The 17,237-nt window shown below is 37.1% G+C and overlaps 1 protein-coding gene across 1 annotated transcript in view; it reads right to left on the bottom strand.

The window, feature by feature from the left end:
* The window catches only part of LOC105055832 (vacuolar lysine transporter YPQ1), a 28,460-nt gene extending 14,656 nt beyond the window's left edge, over positions 1-13,804 (bottom strand). The window contains exons 1-6 of the mRNA XM_010937825.3: positions 13,393-13,804; positions 13,173-13,215; positions 13,044-13,070; positions 12,712-12,810; positions 12,298-12,407; positions 11,982-12,162 (exon numbers count right to left, since the gene is read on the bottom strand). Coding sequence (XP_010936127.2) covers positions 11,982-12,162; positions 12,298-12,407; positions 12,712-12,810; positions 13,044-13,070; positions 13,173-13,215; positions 13,393-13,628 — 696 coding nt within the window. The 5' untranslated portion in view covers positions 13,629-13,804. The remainder of the gene's footprint in view (positions 1-11,981; positions 12,163-12,297; positions 12,408-12,711; positions 12,811-13,043; positions 13,071-13,172; positions 13,216-13,392) is intronic.
* Positions 13,805-17,237: the final 3,433 nt, after the last annotated feature.

Genomic DNA, 17,237 nt, shown 5'->3' on the forward strand with positions numbered 1-17,237 from the left:
AAAGCATCTTTTCCAATCAAATCGGGTACAGGTGTATCCAATATATAGGAGATTTTCTCCTGAGTGAGAATAATTCTCAAATTTCTCAATCGATCCATGTAGTTTGGTTCGATCAATTTATTTGTATCTAGTATGCCTTTGAGTGATAGCGAGGATGCCATATGTGCAGTTAATTTATAATAATAAGAAACAATATAGGCAGACAACTCATAATGACATTCACAACTAGATTAAATTTTTGGCTAATTATGTCTTTCACTATTTTAACGAATTTGATAGCTCTCAAATATAAAAATGAGAAACATCCTTATATTTTTTAGTGGGATTGAAATCCCTATTCCTCACAAATACCTTGTGGATAGCACAACAAGCATTCATGAGTTCAAAAGTAGGTAACTCTTTATCAATTGTATCTCATACAATTCTAATATTTTTCTCTCTTGTCTCTAGATCAGTTATAGTTTTATGAATAGCACAACAAACTATAGTATTCTAGTTAAGTTAACCCTTCAATCTCATATGGTCATACTTAAACAATGCTGTCATTATAGATAGCACAATAAATTAATACTATTCAAATATGCCATAAGCATCAATATGCACTTGGTCAATATCATATCAATTTCTATAGTAAGTCTTGTGGATAGCACAATAAGCTCATTAAGATCTTGACATACTCTATTGACCAAGTTTGAAGAAAAGCCCTTATAGTGTCTACATCACTAATCAATCTAAGTTTAAAATTCATTAAGACCAAATTGGTCAGGTCAGTACATGGGAAGTACTCCGTAGCTTTTCTTAGACACCAATAAAATTGGCCAGGCCAGCATACGGACCTAATTAGAAAATTATTTTCATATATTTTTTGACACCAATTGATCAAATAAATTTGATATTTAAATTGAAAGTGAATCCTGATATTACAACTTAATATAATTTTTAAGAAGATCTTTGAACTGATCTCGGCACATCCTAACTACAACTATATAAAATATGCTAAACATATTATGCAATTCGACATGCTTTTATAAGTCATAATAACAATCATATAATCATGCCAAAAATCACATAAGGGTGCATAAAATAACTTAATATATGTCAAGCATGTCAAATAAGAAAGCAAACCCTAATCAAATTAGGCATGCAAAACACTCTTATCCATAAATCGATTTAAGCATCCAGCAACCATGAAACAATAAATTTTATATTATCATAAATTTATAATTTTAATATTTAAAATTTAAATCCATGGTTATATAAAGTCAAAAATAATTTTTGATTTTAAAGATCGATGTTAAAAATTGATGTAATATTTTTGACAATATATGACAAGAATAATTCTATACTGCAACTTTGCACTTGTTTAATCGAATCTAACAAGGATGGCTCTGATATCACTATTGAATTTTGGACACACAGTAAAAATTAATTTTTTAAAATTTTAAAACAAACAAATCAATAGCTTTAACAGTTAAAACTATCGAGCCAAAATCAAACCTAGAATCATCTTGCTGATGTCGATCAAAACAAAACAAGCATGCAAAGGGATATAATTTTATACTTTCACCAAAAAATAATATGGCACGATGATGATCACATAAGACTCTAAAATAGAAACTCTCCAACGGTGATCCACACGACAGTTGGCCAAGATCCTTTCTAACCGATGTTCTGCCACAGCCTTATCTTCTCAAAAACACTACCAGCTTCGAACATAAAGTACGATCACATCAAAGTCCAGTCATCTTCGATGTTGCCACTAGAATCATGCTAAGAAGACACTCTTCAGATGTCTTACAATCTAGGATTTGATTTTAGGCTCCAACATATGAAAAAATCAAATCCTAGGACATACTAGCAACACTTGCTAATTCTCTCACCACCCTTCTTACAACTTTTGCCTCTTAATTTTTTTTTGTTTTTTTTTTAGATTATTTTTAATTTTTTTTCTCTTTTACACGCCACTTATCTTTGATTTTCATCCAAAATCCAGCACCTGGTCCATATAGGACGCCCCATATAAATAGGTGAACATGGGATGTGAGGAAGGACCAAGGGGTGCCAACCTTTGGCGCTCCACCTTCTCACATGATAAAATAAATCACCATATTTTTTATGGCATAGGAGAGCCTTCACACCGAAGGACTCCTCCTCTTCTGCACCTCATAAAAATCTCATATAAAAATAGCATGAAATAAATCGAGTTCTGGATGAGAGAACGAGGTGATAAGATAAGATAAGAGCCTTCATTAAGAAGAACTCTTCATCTTCTCATGTTAATTAAGAGAGGGCGGCAACATTATTTTGGCATGAAACCTGATGGGTGCAGAGGAGTCCTTCCACATTTGAAACTGTTCTAAGTTGGATAAGAATCCAATTAAATTAGACCCAATCCCATTAGGTCAAAGACAACCGGTCTAGTTTAGCTCAAACACTTTGAACTGAACCAATTTAGAAACTTGAGTTAATACAATGTGCTAGCATATCAAATTAATCTTTAAAATTTATATTAAATTTTAATTAAATTAGATCAAGATTAAATTTTAAAGTGTGTGATCTATTAGATTTCAAATCTAGCTAGCAGTTGATCCAGACTCTCGACGTAATCCTAATCCGATTAGATTAGGTCAATCGAAGAGTCTCAATTAATTAGAACTCTTTCTAATTAATTTTGAACTAAACTCTTTTAATTTTGATGAGTCCACAAGTCAAGATTGATGTCTAGCAACATATCATGACTATCCGAAAGATTTAAAATTTTGATAAAAAATTATTAAAATATCTTTCAGTGGCAAGTTATCGTGTAATTCAATCTTCAGTAAACAACATCTCAGATGAGCTGTGGACATGAAAACATATCAAACTCAATTACTTATCTATATGTATCTCAATCAAAAAGTGATGATTCAGTTGATGATATATTAGAAATCTTTTTCTAATAATCATCTGCTTTGGCCAAAGACTTTTAGAACCATCGATCTATGATATCACATAGGATATTCGCTCTTCTTATTAGGAGTGATTGATCTCTTATTGATCACTCACAACCTTCATGTAGACTTTACCATATCCAGAACACCCATACAAGGATTGGAGAATCAAGTTAGGAAGTGAACCAAATATGGATTCATGTACACAAGGTACTATGACGATCTCAGGTCAAAGACCACTTACACAACTTTCACTAGAGAATCATCAGCTGACATGTAAATAAATCTCCATCAGATATTCTCTCACAGGTATATTTAGTGAACTCATTCTCTAATGAGCACCATATCTTTGTATTAGTGTCACCACACAAGTGGTTGTGAGATCAACCATTCTCATTTTTGAGTATATATAAGACATGCCAGTCTTATGGTATCATTTATCTCTGACTCAATAAACCAACAACTGAGAATATTTTAGGTCATGACTATCAAGATTTTGGATCTCACTGGCATGATCTCATCACGTCCTAAAATCATTATCCAGACCTATAGGATTTATTATAATCTTAAAAATAATAAGATGCAGCATATAATGAATCAAAAATATCTATTTTATTAATAATATTAATGTCAATTATATAAGTTTGGAAGATAAATTATAGAAAATATCCTCTTGCATTCTGTATGCGATTGGCTTGTAGGACATTATTCTTTCATATAGTTGAAGATACTATCAATATCTGCTTGATATTTTTTCAAGATATAACTCCTCCAGCAAGTATAAATATATAGCATGAAGTGGATTTAAGATCATCTAAGCAGCCACCAAAATCTGAATCTAAGTAGTCAACTACTTCAAGATTATCCACCTTTTTATATACAAGCATAAAGTCTTTATCTTCTGTAGATATCTCATAACTATTTTAGCTGCAATTCAGTGATCATGTCCTAGGTTTGAGAGACACCGACTAAGTCATTCACAACAAAAGCAATGTTTGGTCTGGTGCATACTTGTGCATACATCAAGCTTCCAATGGCACTAGCATAAGGGACATTCTTTATAGATTTTTTTTCAACGTCATTCTTAGGACACTGCATATTGCATCCCTAGGCTTGCAGTTTAGCATGCTAAATCTCTTTAGCACACACTCAATATAAGTCTTCTAAGACAATCCAAGCAAGCCATGAGATTTATCATGATTAACCTCGATACCAAGAACAAAGATGCATTTTCAAGATCTTTCATATCAAAAGTCTTAGATAAAAAATTTTTGATCTCATGAAGCAGGCTCATATTGTTACTAGCGAGCAGTATGTTATCAATGTAGAATATAAGAAAAATAACTCTTCTCCTGCTGACTTTCATATATACACACTGGTCAAACATATTCTTTGTGAAGCCAAATGATATCACAACCTCATCAAATTTGAAATACGACTATCGAGAAGCTTGCTTGAGCTCATAAATAGACTTCTTTAGTTAGAGATGTCAAAATGGGCCAGAGCCCATCGACCAGCCCATTTGGCCCTAAAAATGGTCAGGCTGGATCGGGCTGAGAAATTCTAGCCCATTTATGAAAGCGGGCTTTTTGGTCGGCCCCTGTAGCCCATAGGCTGAATCGGATTAGGGTCATTCCTGCAAAAGCCAAAGATGGCGTGGAGGTCTCAACTCATGGGCCAACCCACTGGCTTGATCTTTTCTTTTTTTGGATTTTTCTCTCTTCTCTCCTCCTGTCTCCCCTCCCTCTTCTTCTGCTTCGGCCACAATACAACAGCAGCGATGCGAAGTCGGTCTTCTTCACGCCCGATCTCCTTCGCACACTCCTCTCCCTCCCCGATGGTCCTACCTCCTCCGTGCCTCCCCCAGCCAGTCTTGCCTCCTCCAGACGGCCACGACAAGAGGCAGAATTGGCATGGGGCCCACGACAGACAGTGCGGAGGATGACAGTGGGATAGGGCCGCAGGTGGCGCACCAGAGGAGGGTGGGTGTGGGTCGGCCATTGACAGAGAAAGATGGAGGATCGATCAGGGTGCGGGTGGGGGTGGGAGGAAGGGAACTACGTCGGCTAGCCTGTTGATAGGTCGGGAGTCACCATCGGAGTCCCCACCTCCCACTGTCGTTCGTTGACTAGAGAATGGGAAGGGGAGGCTTCGATGGAGAAGGTGCCAGAGGAGAGTAAGAGAGAGAGAGTGTGTGCAGCCAAACATTGGGATGGGACTTAGGGAAGAGAGAAATGAAGAAAATAAACAAAAAAAAGAAGTGGGCTGGTCCGGTCCTAACCCATAGCCCATGTGGACTAGGGCCAGGCTAGATTTTTACCGTCCATTTTAACAAGTAGGTTGAGCCCAGCTGGCCTCTATAATCACAATCTACATGGGCTAGGGTCGGACCAGGTCGATCTATTTTGACACTCTATCTTTAGTTTGCATACCATGTGCTCCTTTTCTTTTTTTTTTTTGAATCCATCAGGTTGCACGATATAGACTTCCTCATGAAAATCTCCATTCAAAAAGACTGTCTTCACATCCATTTGGTGAAGCTCCAGATCAAAATGAGCTATCAATACATCACTATTCTGAAAGAGTCTTTAGTAGAAACTGGTGAGAATGTCTCATTGTATTAATGCCCTCTCTCTGTGTAAAGCCCTTTGCAACCAATCTGGTCTTGAACCTATCAATCCTACTTTTAGATCTTTTTTAGTCTTGAATATCCATTTGCAGTCTATGGGTTTGTACCTCCAGGCAATTCTACCTGTTTCCCAAACAGAGTTATCTGTCATGGATTTTATTTTTTCTTTCATCACATCTAACCACATGTCATATTGAGGACTTGAGATAGCTTCATCATAATTTATGGGATCCACAATCTGGCCAATATCATAATCTGCTTTTCAAAGATAGATATAGTAATCATTGGGGATTGCCGATCTTCTCTTCCTTGTGGATCTCCTCATAGGAACCTCTGTAATAGGCTTATCTGTAATAGGAGCTTCTTTTATAGCAGCTTCAAAATTAGTAGGAATCTTATTAACAGCAGGCATATCTTGAGTCTCTATACTGTGCTAACTCATCCCTTCTATAGGTTCTACCATAATATTATCAAGTTCTGTAGGTAAGGAAATGAAATAGAGGTGCCTGGTTCATCCTCAATCATAGATGAAAAATAACTTTCATCATCTACATCGAGCTCCAAAAACTTTGCTATCATTGATTTAACTACTCTGGTGTCTTGAGTTGGGCAATAAAACTTGTACCTCTTGGAGTGCTCTAGGTATCCAATAAAATAACAGTGAATGATTTTGGGATCTAGCTTTCTCTCAGATGAATTGTAAATCCTTACTTCAGTAGGACACCCTCAAACTCAAAAATGGTTCAGATTAGGTTTTCTTCCTGTCTACAATTCCAAGGAGTCTTGGACACAGACTTAGTTGAAATTCTATTCAGAATATACAGTGTTGTCTTAATAGCTTCTCCCTATAAATACTCGATAGATTAGACCTGCTCATCATGCACCTCATCATATCCTTAAGGGTGCGATTGCGTCTCTCAGCCACGCCATTCTATTTAGAAGTCTCAGACATGGTATATTAGCCAACAATCTTACAGTCCTGCAAGAACTTGGCAAACGGACCCATCTACTGTCTAGCTTCGTCATGCTTGCCATAATACTCACCATCAGATCTAACTATCTTATGACTTTTTCTGTTTATTTCTTAACTTCAATTTTAAAAATTTTGAACTTCTCAAGCATACTGGATTTCTCTTTTATCAGAAAGACATACCATATCAGAGAAGTCATCAATAAATATGATAAAATATTTATTACCATATAAGGTGGTAGAGTAGGGCCCACTAATATCTGTGTATATGATTTCTAGAAGGCCTTGACTGCGGATTGTACCTTTCTTCTTAGTCTTGGTCAACTTTCCCTAATACAATTAACACATGTTCCCAAGTCCTGAAAATTAAGGAGAGGAAGAATTTCTTCCTTTATCAGTCTATCAACACCTTTTCCTGATATGTGACCTAACATTTGTGCCAAAGTACGAAAAACTTTTTTTTGATTTTGGATCTCTTTGACCCAATATGTTTCACATTAAAAGATGAGTCAAAATTATTGGGAGCCAAGCACATCCTGTATAATCCATCAAATAAAATACAACTACCAATAACTTGAGAATTAAAACTTAAATCAACTTTTTCATTACTGATAATAAAACGTATCCAATCTTATCAAGCAAAGAAATTGAAATCAAATTTCTCCTAAATGAGGATACATAGAGAGTGTTATCCAAAACTAATTCAAATCCTAAATCTAACTTCAACTTTACAGTTTCTACGCAACTGACTTTGACTTCCATATCGTTCTCCACCTTTAAGTTGGACTCCTTCTTACTTGGCTTCCTTCTCCTTATGAACCCCTTCAAGGTAGATGCCACATGAACGGTGGCACCACTGTCAAGCCATCAGAAATCTAGGAGAACGTTGACCAAATTTGATTCAAAACAGACATAGGCTAGTGAGTTATCTTGCTTCTTGTTTTTCTTTTCCAGCCAAGCTCTGAACTTAGTGCATTCAGCCTTCTTGGACTCCTTTTCTTGCAAAAATAGTACTTATTCTTCATGTCACTCTTTTGAGCTTCTCCACCTTATGTCTCACCATTACCTTGCTTCTTGAAGTCTTGCTTTTTCTTAGGAGCAAAAGATTTAAATTTTTTATTGTTTCATTTTTCTTTATAGCTAGGTTTAGACCGAGCAACAAGATGAGCACTCTCAGTCTTCTCCTTCTTTAGCTTTTCTTCTTCAGCCACATACTTGGTGATCAAATTATTAATGCTCCAAGACTGATTCTAAGTATCGTAGGCTGTTTTGATCTGATTGAAATCAGTTGGTTATGAGTTAAAGGCATGATGGATAATAAAGTTATATTGATAGGGATTTAAAAATTTCTAAGCTTAGCTTAATGTGGACCATTCTCAGAATATATTTTTTGATTCCTTTTGAGTTATCATATTTTGCATCTATTAATTCACTCATCAGATATCCAGTCTCTGTATTATCTGACACTTGATATCTCTCTTCAACAGTAGTGAAGAACTCCTTAGCACTGGTGGTCTCAAGCAAACCACCCATCAGATATTTTGCAATCGATCTCTTCATGACGAGCAGCCCAATCAGTTGGATTTCTCCCACTTAGCATAGAGCTCTTTTTCTTCGGCAGTGCTCTTGTCAGTGGGCTTAGGTGGCTCATCAATCCATGGAGCCAAATCAACGTCCACAATTTCAAGTGCAAACTCAATATCTTGCCTCCATCTCTTATAGTTAGAGCCAGTCAGGATCTCTATGGTGGCATTATTACTGTTTACATTGAGGGAGACTAAATACAAATGTAATATTTTAGAGGTACAGGCAATAAATAAATAAGCAAAAATAGTTTTAAATATGATAAGCTATTTCCTTTAAGAGCATCAGGTACATCATTATAAACTCTCCTTTGGGCAGAGAATATGACATGCTATTGAGCTCTAAAGTATGAGGTTAAAATTATAGAATACAAAACATTCGAAAATCTATCTCTTTTGGGTAGACAAACTTTCTAGGCCCAATATACCTCTTTACAAAATCAAGGATAATACATATCAATTGAAAAATCTATTACCTTTAGGTAAACAGTTTTCTGGGGACCAGTGTATTTCCACTATCAAACTCATATTATCTTCAATTTTAATACACAAATAACCCTTTTTGGATAGTAAATTGCACGTATTAATATGAAGAATGTCTCATGAAAAAGAAATAAAAAAATTTTGCGAGCTTTGGATTAATGCATCACTTTGATGAAATAAAAAACATAATGACGACGTTCACAGCAACTCATAAAATTTTCAATCGAGAACAAAATTATTATTAAAATATAATTTCATGAAATATTCATTAAAAACATCCCTGACAATCATGGTTCAATATTTGTTGCATTCAATTTTGTGGATAATGATTTTATCTAAAATTTAAACTCTAGATTACATAAAATATTACTATATCAGGGTTAAAGATATAATTTTATATTTTCATCCAAAAAAAATATAATATGCAATCATATTCAATCAATATTAAAATAATCTATCGTTTCTCTCTCACCGTTCCATCAGCCATGAGCTATAAATAAATAAATAAATAAATAAATTTACGGGTCCAACAACAAGTTTAGCCGTGATCACAAAAAAGAAATAAGTTAAGATAACTAAATAGCTTGCAAGTTCGTAGTAGTATGCTGTCTACTATGAACTAAAAGTAATATCAATTTGAGAATGAAAGAAAAAAACTATTATATGGTACAGTGCAAGAACCATGGCTGAATGGAAGAAGTTCTAAAGTCTATGAGGATCTCTTAAGGAACCTACAAACTTCCTCCTCAAGAGCAATGATCATAGAATTAACCTGAAGGAAGAGCAGTGCCAGTAAATGTAAGGCTTAAAAATATGTATTTGCTCAAAAGATGTATTGCAGCTAGTATAACATGTGTAGGCAGGATTATTCGAACAGTACAATCCTATACTAGTCCAGTGGTCCTTGTTAAAAGAAGGATGGATCTAGAGCTTTGCATTGATTATACTTAAACAGTTTAACAATCAAAGAAATATCCATTCCAGTAATTGAAGAGTTGTTGGATAAGTGGAGAGCTGCAGTTTTTCAAATTGATCTTAGATCTGGCTATGGCAAGTGAATGTTTGAAGGGATATCTATAAACAGCTTAAAACTCATGAAAATTATGAATCACTGTCATGCCTTTGGTTGACTAATGCCTGCAAATTCCAAGCTTATGATTCTATCTTTAACCTTCTTATGAAGTTTTTTAGTTTCTTTGATGATATTCTTATCTACAGTCTGACAATAACAGCATATTTTGATCTTAATGATACAGCATGAGGAATTCTCATGATTTCTTATAATTTTGAAGACCTGTTTATACATTAAATAACAAAATTACAATACAAATATTTTTGGATTCTAAATCATGCACGACCGCTCTGATATCATATGTTAGATTATTTTTAATAGGATCAAGTGCATGATTATTGAAACATCAAAATAATTAATAAAAAATTAGAGAAATACTTGTTTGTACCATCATGGAATACACAAATGTGTATTTTATGCTTGATCTTTCTCTCCAGAAATCTTGTTCTAATGAAGACTATCAATGGGACAAGCATCTAAAAAAATTAGATTTTAAAGAAGAAACCTAGTCTATTCATAATAGTTTACTGGTTCCTCCCATTATGAGTCCAATAAAACCTCGTAGCCCATACTTACCATCCAATCAGACTTTAAACAAGAGGTGCATTGGATTTTTAATTTTATGATCACAAACAGTCTATAATTTGATCTCATTAGACTATGTCACAATTGATTTTATTAAATATAAATTATATAATTAATAAAAATTTAAATTTTAATAAAATCTTTAGCGGTCCTTACCATCTCACGAGAACGGTCAATGGTTAGAGAAGTGAAAAGAGGAAATAGAAAATGGGGTAAGAGAAGGGGAAGAGTGAGAGAGCGAGAGACAATAGAGGATGGGGGTAAGAAAAGGGGAAGAGCGAGTGAGTGAGAGGGAGAGAAGGAGAGAGGAAGAGTGGGAGAGAAAGAGAAGATGGAAAAGAAAAAAAAAAAAAAATTGATGGCTGGCAAGCGACGATCAGCCGCAGAGGAAGGAGACATCGATGGAAGTTTCGATGTATGAAGAGAAAAAAAAATAATTTTTAGCAGAGCTTTTCTCCTAGAAAAGATCAGGGAGAGAAGTAAAAAAATTGTCCCCAAAATTTTCGCTATAGCTAAATTTTTTCCGTCAAAGTTGTCATTCTAATTTTTAAAAAAAAAAAAAAAAAAACCATTCTTAATAAAATATGTTTCTTTCGCTAAATACAAAAATATCATTATAAGCGATTATTCTATTCAGTTAGGTGGGGCCCGCGGGGGGTGTTGAAGTAATCCAGCGCTTTTAAGTCAAAATAACGGGCAGTACGATTTAGCAGGTGCTATAAAGACAAACATTCGTAAAGATAAAATACATTTTAGACCGGAGTACGACTCAAATAATTTTTACAAGTCGCTAAATTTAGAGGCGGAAATCAGACATCCATGTACCAAACAAGTTGTTGGTGGCCGCGTCACGTAGGGTACACAATCCTATGACGACACTTCCACTTACCAAACAAGTGCTTTAGAGTGCCCTCTGTTTTCAATCGGAATCAAAATTAAAAATATAAATAAAATTAAAATTAAAATAATTATATATTTTAATATATTTAATTTATAATTAAAATAAAAATTAAAATAATTTTAAATAATTTTTTAAAAAAATTAATTGAATAAAAAAATGATTTTTTTAAATGAATCTGATAAAATGAGATTTAAATATCGAAGAAATAGTCAAAACTAAACTTTGAAGGATTGATTGAGGCATTCTTTTCCTTTTTTTTTTTTTTAATGAGAATGCAAATAAAAGTTTCCTCAGCTAAATGGATATGGAGTGTGATCACTCATCCTTCTTTTCATTTGAGACTTATTTTCCCCCAACAAAATACGCTCTTAATTCTGACCACACGTGTCTAAGAATGTGATTAGGTCTAGCTAGGTGGCCGGGTTGAGTGCAACAATCTTCCAGATTTTGAGATTCATAGCGTTTTGAGAAGGTTATCATCAACTTGCTGAATCTTACTAGAGTGCAGATGAAAATGCACGTGCTAGCGTGATCTTTCTGTGCCTTGCTGCGTGCTTGCGCATGCACGCTCGTGTGCGCCCGAGTGTGTGTTTGTGGAGTCCATGTGGATCGCTCTGTTTGGACTCAATTAGTCGGTGTAAAAGACGATTATCCTACGTTGTTGTCTCAAACGTGGTGAATGGAACTTGAGCCTTATCCTTCCAACCAGGAAATAGGTGACCTTTTGGACCATGCCACTTTACCCCCTGGAAGCCTTATCCACCTGGGACCAATATTGCCCGTTATTTACAAAGACCCTAGAGCTAGCAGTAGGTTATTTGGACTCACCGAACGTGACACCATCCGCTTGGGTTTGGCAGCTGCCCGGTGTCTTTGATCCTGAGTTGGAGAGGCCTCGTCCTCAGAGGACGAGTCGTGCAGTGGTGAGCCAGATGGTCCACTCCTGGCCGTCCCCAGATAAGACGACCCATACGGTGGAGTCCCACTGCTGGCCAAAGACCTCGCTGACCTGCATTAATTCATTCATCACCACCAACTAACTGCACTACGGATTAAGACATGTATACGCTTTAACTATCTAAGAAATACATACAAAATAAACAAGAACAACAAACGCATTGGTACATGTTGCATGGCTACATACATGTAGTATAGGTCGATCCGAGGCGATGCCAAAACTGAGGCTGTGGTAGGTATGGGCCTGCTTGGATCGTCATCTAGCGTTGGATTCAAAGGCTTCCTCTCTTCCTCGACCTAAGAAAAAGATGAGTCATCTTTAACTCCCATCAGTTCTTAAAGAATTATAAATGCAAAAGTACGCTCGAGTGAGAGCCATTAATTAAGAAAGTGCAGCAGCAGCAAAGATTCGAAAAGATGGGTGATTGTATATAGATCGCAGGGAAATGCCTCCTTCTAGAAAAGGATTTGGAAAAAGACGGACATAAAGAGTTGGGATAAGATTTGTTGGTGATATTGGTTGGTATGGTGACGTTGATTAAAGCTAGTTCATGCCACAGATGATGTGCAAGGCCCACACGCTCGAAAAAGGATGCCGTACCTCGACTGTAGACTCAACATCTTTGCTCTTCCGCCATCTAAGCCAGTAGTCGTAGTACAAGGTCTGCAATAGCAAGACCACCGTGGTGGCAGTGTAGAGCTGCACCGCCGAATATATGTATGTTAGCTAGATATATATGCACATTAGAGTATAAATAAGAACACTAGTTTACTTACAAAAAAGAAAAAGGAAGGTAAAAGTAGCACAAATAGCATATAGATCATAAAAGTCATCTCCATCTGGGTTAGTCCTATAAATATAGCTTACATATACCTGTAGATCTGAGCATATATATAATAATAACAAAAGAAGAAGCAGAAGAGAAAGCTGACCAGCGCTGTATAAAATTGGGTAGGCAACTGCAACCACCAAACAACATGAACCCTTTCAGTAATCTTAGTATTGGTGTATAATAATGTCACAGTTCATGCCTAGTTCTGAGTTAATATGAAGATGCTTACCGTTACTGGCTCGAGAAGGCAGCCCACCAAATTAAAGATGTCACTGTATGCCCAAAAAATAATTTTTTTTTAAAAAAACAAAAAACCTTAATGTGGAAACAAAATTGGGAAAACATCTTAATGTTGCAACTTATCCGGACGACGACGAATTTGGCAAGAAATAATTTAAGAGGGCCAAGTAAAAGTGAGATGGACGAAAAGCATAGGAATGGAGACGGACCCGATGACCCAAGTGAGGATGAGTCCAAGGGAGACGCCATGGCCGGACTTGGTCTGGAAGTTGGTGATGATTTGTGGGATCTCCGCAATCCCCCAGCAGATGAGGCTAATCAGACCGAGGCCGAATGATACCTCGCCACTAAGACTGCACACACAGTCCTTAAAATACTTCTCAATCCAACCTACACAAGCCTTCTTCGCCTCGGCGCAGGAAGCCCATTCAGGAGACTTGGCCATCCTCTCTTTTCACTCCCGTCTCTCTCTCCTCCCTCTGCGAGATGGAACTCGGATTGGAGAAAGTTGGCGAAGGGCTTGCTACTGATGAGCAAATGGCAGGCCAGTAAAGGACAGGATTAAGTAGCACGATGCGTGAAGCATCCATTCAGAGTGACAGAATATGCCATGGGCTGGTGTTAATTTAAAAGGAAGGAAAATACCACACCACAGAGAGCAACCGCATATTCCAGTCCAAGCCTAGGACGAGGTTCCTACGATATGCTGCTCCTCAGGGATAGAGTTATTTCACCAACTTTGACGGTTTTTTTTTTTTTTTTTTTTTAATAATCATTGCTCAAGGGCCAAAATATTGACAACTGATAGCCCACTTGCTTGCAATGCTGTGTAGTTCATTCAATTACATCAGTCCGACGGAGGGCTTTTTTTTTTTTTTTTTTTTTTTTCTTTTTATTTCTTTTTGAGTCCGACAGAGTTGGTGAGGATAGAATGAGCTCATAGTGTGTGCCCGGACAGGTGTTCGACCTCAGCACAACGACAACCTCGAGTACCCATTAGCCTACCCTTGCTCCGGCCCCACATGTCATGTCGGTGAGAGAATTTAACTGTGGGTGAACACTGTGGTAAAAAGATCACCAGGTGTTTGTTTCCATGACCGAGCTGGCTGCTTGATTTGCCCTGCTCCCTTTCCCATTCTTTAAGCAAACTGGATCACGAGGGAGTGTGTGACCCTTTTGAAAACCACTCCAACGCACGATTTGTTTGATGGACCGCAAAGATAAAATTAACATTTGGGCCTTGCAAGCCCCACCTATCCATTCACATTAATTTGGCACCAAAAAATCAGATATATACTTGTTTTGGAGTAAGCGTGGCGGCTTTCTTGATGAAAATAAAAATCTGATGATATCGGTGTTGATAAGGCTTTACCCATAAAAAAATAAATAAATAAATAAAAATGATATTGGTGTTGATAAGGGGCGAAGCGGCAATATGCGGCAGGGAAAGACATAAATTTGCGTGCGTGATTTGGATGGCGTGAGCTTTCGACGTCGCCACGCGGCGGTGTCGTTGCGCTGCAAACACAGAGGAAAAGAAGAGTCTGGTCAGAACAACGTGGCACGATCCATGACCGTTGACGTGTTTTTCCTTCTTTATTTTTATTTTTATTTTTGTCGTCTGATGCTGTCTTCTTAGGCGAAGTGGCTTTTGGCGGGTAGCGTGTCACGAGGATAACCATGAGGATGAGCGGGCGATAGGGGAGCGCGTCGCTGAAATCGATCCTCACCGTCGCCGCAATATCTTAGAACGGGCGGTCGGGTAGGCAGGAATGAACTTGGATGGACAATTGGCAAACGTGATGATCTAGCCTCCGTTCGGGTGGTCAGGGAGCATGAACCTGGACGGCCTGTCGTCCAGTTTTGGAAATGTAGTCCCGGTGCAATGAATCTGAGACTGCCAGGCGGCTTAAAGGAAAACCATTTGTACATATGTTTTTTGATATTTAAATGATGGGACAGATCGGACCACAAGGGTCATTGTGGTGAGTATTTCCACCTCTCACACGACGCCCAGGGTTCGATCCTCAGAATATTTGTCGAGATTTCTATTACATGGATCATATCATTTTTTTTTTTTGATACAGAGATATTGGCTTCGTATAAAATACATATAAATATGTTATCGTAGCTAACAAAAATAAATTTTTGACCATAAATTTGTTCTTTAAAATTTTTTGATTATAAATTTTTTTCATGATATTAGAATCATCTATTTTTTATTGAACATTTGATACCATAAGAATCTTCTTGTATTTTAAGATCTTCATGGTATTACAGCCATCTATTTCTTAAAGATCTTTTTATATTTTCGTCATATGAAATTATATAATTATTCATATCCATCTAATCTGATGCCATAAGAATCTAGATATGATTTTTATTATAGTATCTATATTTGTCTAATTTAATGATGGTAGAATCAAGATACGACTTTCATCACATTTCATCTGATTTTTAATGTCATGCCGATTCATTAATTGATCCTGAAAATTTAAATCCATACGGAAAGAATCAATAATATATCTTACACTTTAGCAACTTAAATGTCTTAGGAACAGCTATGCCACTATCTTTTGTCCCACTTAATTTAAGGAACGACTGAAAATGTACCGTACCGACAAAAGCTAGCTGCCAATAGAAAAGGCATCCTTGAACCCACACGGTTTAAATACGACAGAAGAGGTGGAATTTTTTTTTTTTTTAAGTTCAAACGGACGGTCACAACAATAATAAGTAAAAGTAATTTAAAAAATTAAGACACATAAAATTTTATAAAATCAATTGATAGTCCTCATCCTATTTTCATAATTAATCATAAAAATACTTAGCAATAAAAATCGACATCCAATCTACAGCAGTATTCGCCTCCTACTAGACATATTGGACTCTAACTGCAACAGCTTAGTGAAGAGAGATCAAGACATCTCAGATAAGTGGATGACCCTCGAACTGCTTAGCATCTTCCTGAATCTAAGAAATGATAATAGCAGAGTCATCCTTCAGAAAAATTCTCTTCGCGTAAGTTGCTGCCTAGCAAAGGTGACATCTACCCAAGCGACATGAAGCTCTACAATCGAGACCGAAGGCTCAAAAAGGTGAGAGCCATCAGCCGTCAAAAGTCTCCCATCAGAACTGCAGATGATAAAGCCAGCTTTGTCCCTATCATCCCTGACACTTGCATCAAAATTAACTTTGACAAACCTCGGGGATAGGGACTTCTAAGAAATGGATAGAACCCTATTGGTCGCTACCGACGTAGCCAGAGAGCTCCAGAGATCGAAGATGTCAAGGGACGGAGTGACAGTATCCAACTGACAGTACTCTGGAGCTGAACAAACAGCTCTCTCCAATACCCGATGAGTAGAAATTATTTCACTGTCGAAGACAAGGTTGTTCTTTGACAATCAAATTTGATAAGTAATCTAAGCCATCCGCCCACCAACAGTAGTCGTCCTGTCAATTATACTCTGACGAATGAAGTCAAAAAAGGACACCAATCATGGATCAGTGCTCGTCTTCCACAGATAACCATCCGTCTGTCTCCAAATAACTCTCGCCCTAGGGCAATGCAGGACAGCATGCTCCGTAAACTTGTCCTCCACCCCACAGACCGGACACAAGGTCGGAACCTCCATGCCCCTCTCTCGGAGAAGTATCTGAGTGGGAAGCCAATTCCAAACAAATTTTCATAGAAAAATCTGCACCCTAAGATGAGCGGCAACTCTCCAAATTCAGACAGCCTTAATCCTCCTAAGAGGTATTGGTCTGTACAAATGGGAGAGATCCCTCAAGAGAACCTTTAGGCAGCAAGAGCGTCTCCAGACCCTTACATCCTGAGTGGGATGCACCGAAATCAGGATGGCGAGGATCCACTCTGCAAGTGGATCCTCAAAGAGCTGATTGATCTCTTGTGCTCTCCAGTTGAAGTCGTCGGTAGTGATGAGGTCAAACACCCTTATATGGTCCTCCACCTCTCTACTAACAACGGTCGGCTAGTGAGATAGAGGAATGCTCGAAAATCAGGCATCCTGGATCATCTCCATCGAGCACT

This window comes from Elaeis guineensis, chromosome 13 (assembly GCF_000442705.2).
Source record: "Elaeis guineensis isolate ETL-2024a chromosome 13, EG11, whole genome shotgun sequence".
NCBI lineage: Eukaryota > Viridiplantae > Streptophyta > Magnoliopsida > Arecales > Arecaceae > Elaeis > Elaeis guineensis.